The sequence below is a fragment of the Cystoisospora suis genome, assembly GCF_002600585.1.
Source record: "Cystoisospora suis strain Wien I chromosome Unknown contig_6880, whole genome shotgun sequence".
Classification (NCBI taxonomy): Eukaryota; Apicomplexa; class Conoidasida; order Eucoccidiorida; family Sarcocystidae; genus Cystoisospora; species Cystoisospora suis.
In genome coordinates, this window is record NW_027159667.1 from 1,308 (window position 1) to 3,055 (window position 1,748).

The 1,748-nt window shown below is 40.0% G+C and overlaps 1 protein-coding gene across 1 annotated transcript in view; it reads left to right on the plus strand.

Moving 5' to 3' along the window:
- The window catches only part of CSUI_010196 (mitochondrial import inner membrane translocase), a gene marked incomplete at its 5' end in the record, with an annotated part of 3,047 nt that extends 1,307 nt beyond the window's left edge, over positions 1–1,740 (plus strand). Inside the window, 2 exons of the mRNA XM_068070301.1 lie at positions 77–226; positions 736–1,740. Coding sequence (XP_067917723.1) covers positions 77–226; positions 736–779 — 194 coding nt within the window. The remainder of the gene's footprint in view (positions 1–76; positions 227–735) is intronic.
- Positions 1,741–1,748: the final 8 nt, after the last annotated feature.

Here is a 1,748-nt window from a genome sequence, read left to right on the forward strand (position 1 = left end):
TTCTCTTCTCTGTGTCGCTCTCTCTCTTTCTGTGCGTGTGTGGTGTATGTACACCTCCTGACTTCTCCGTGTGCAGCACTGTTTTACTGTTGCTTTAGCAATTTGCTAGGAATGTTTCGAGAAGATCACCCGACAAATGCGACGATTTCTGGGGCTTTAGCGGGGGGTCTGTATAAGTCTCTCGCCTCTTGGAAAGTCAACACTGCCTACTCCGTCACCTCTGCTTGTAAGCTCGACTACACATCCACACATGCATATGTATGTATATACGCATATATATATATATCTATCTATCTAACATATTACGCGTACATATATATATATATGTATGTTGTATATCAGTAGAGTTGCTCTTTACACTGCGACTGGATGACGTAGACTTCCTTCCCCCTTCTTCTTCTTCAGTGCGTCTCATTCCTTCTCTAGGCAAAGCGTGATGTGTCGATCGATCAAACCTATGTAAAGGTCGATAGAGTAAGATCATAGATAGATAGATTAAAGATAGATAGAAAGATAGGTCAAAGATAGATAGGCGTATGTGTTTGAATTTGAAGGTATTGTGGTGGTTCATGCGTGTTGATAGGGACCGATGCGTAGACTAGAGTGGAGGAGGGGATAGACCAGATGCAGCTCCAAAAGAGAGAGAGAAGAAGATAGACGGACTCTTCATTGTTTCCCTTTCTTTCTTTATTTCTTTCTTTTTCTTTTGCTTCTCTCTCTTTCTCTTCAAATTAGTGGGTTTCACAGCTATCGACCAGTATCTTCGGAAGTATGTCTAAGCGGAGAAGAAGAAGAGAGAAGAAGAGAGGAGAAGAAGAATGTCTACTGATTAAGATAAGAAGAAAGACATTGAGAGGGAAGAAGCGAAGAGAAGGGAGAAGACTTTTACGACTACTACTACTACAAGAAGTACAGCTACTACAGTGGAATGAAGAAGAACGACACACACATTCTTTCTCTTTCTTTCTCTTTCTATCTCTTGTTTAGACGTCATTCGTATACATTCCCTATGTAGCCATCATACATTGTGTACAAGACGTACATAGACATAAGTGTTGCATACATACGTATATCTATATACATACATGGAGAAAAAGAGAGAACTGAGAGAAGAGAGAAAGAGAGAGAGATGGAGGGAGGGAGGTCTGTCCTTCTTTTCTTCTTCTGCTCTTTCTTTCATTCTTCTTTATTTCTATCTTTCTCTCCTTTTCCTATTTTGGGATTCAGTCGGTCCTTTCATTCTTTCTTTCTTTCCTTGTCTTAAGCAGCGCACTGCTCCCTTAGCTACTACTCTATGGATGAAGTCTTACTATGTTTTGCTTGCCTTTGCGTTCTTTCTTATTTTCTTCTTTCTCTTTCTCTCTTCGTCACGTGTAAGAATTATTTCTGAAGTAAGAGCTTTCCTTTGTGTGGGTAGGAGAGTCTCTCCTTTCCTTAACTTGATCTTTATCGTTTCTTGTTTTCTTTCTTCATTGCACACCTTCGTCATTCATTCTTTCTTTCAACGGATTTCTTTATCTCTTTTTTCATGATCAATCGAATGACTTTTCTGTCTTTCGTTCATGTCTTTGGACTTCTCTTTCCTCTTTTCTTTTGTCTCCCGTCATTTCGTCTCTCAAACGGATTCAGACGTGTGTCTTTTCAGGTGTATATACACCCCAGTTGTTGTGGGACGGTGGTGACGATCGTTCGTATCGTTACTATATGTCTCAGTCATTCTTACCTTTTCGGCTTGTTCTATTCTTTGC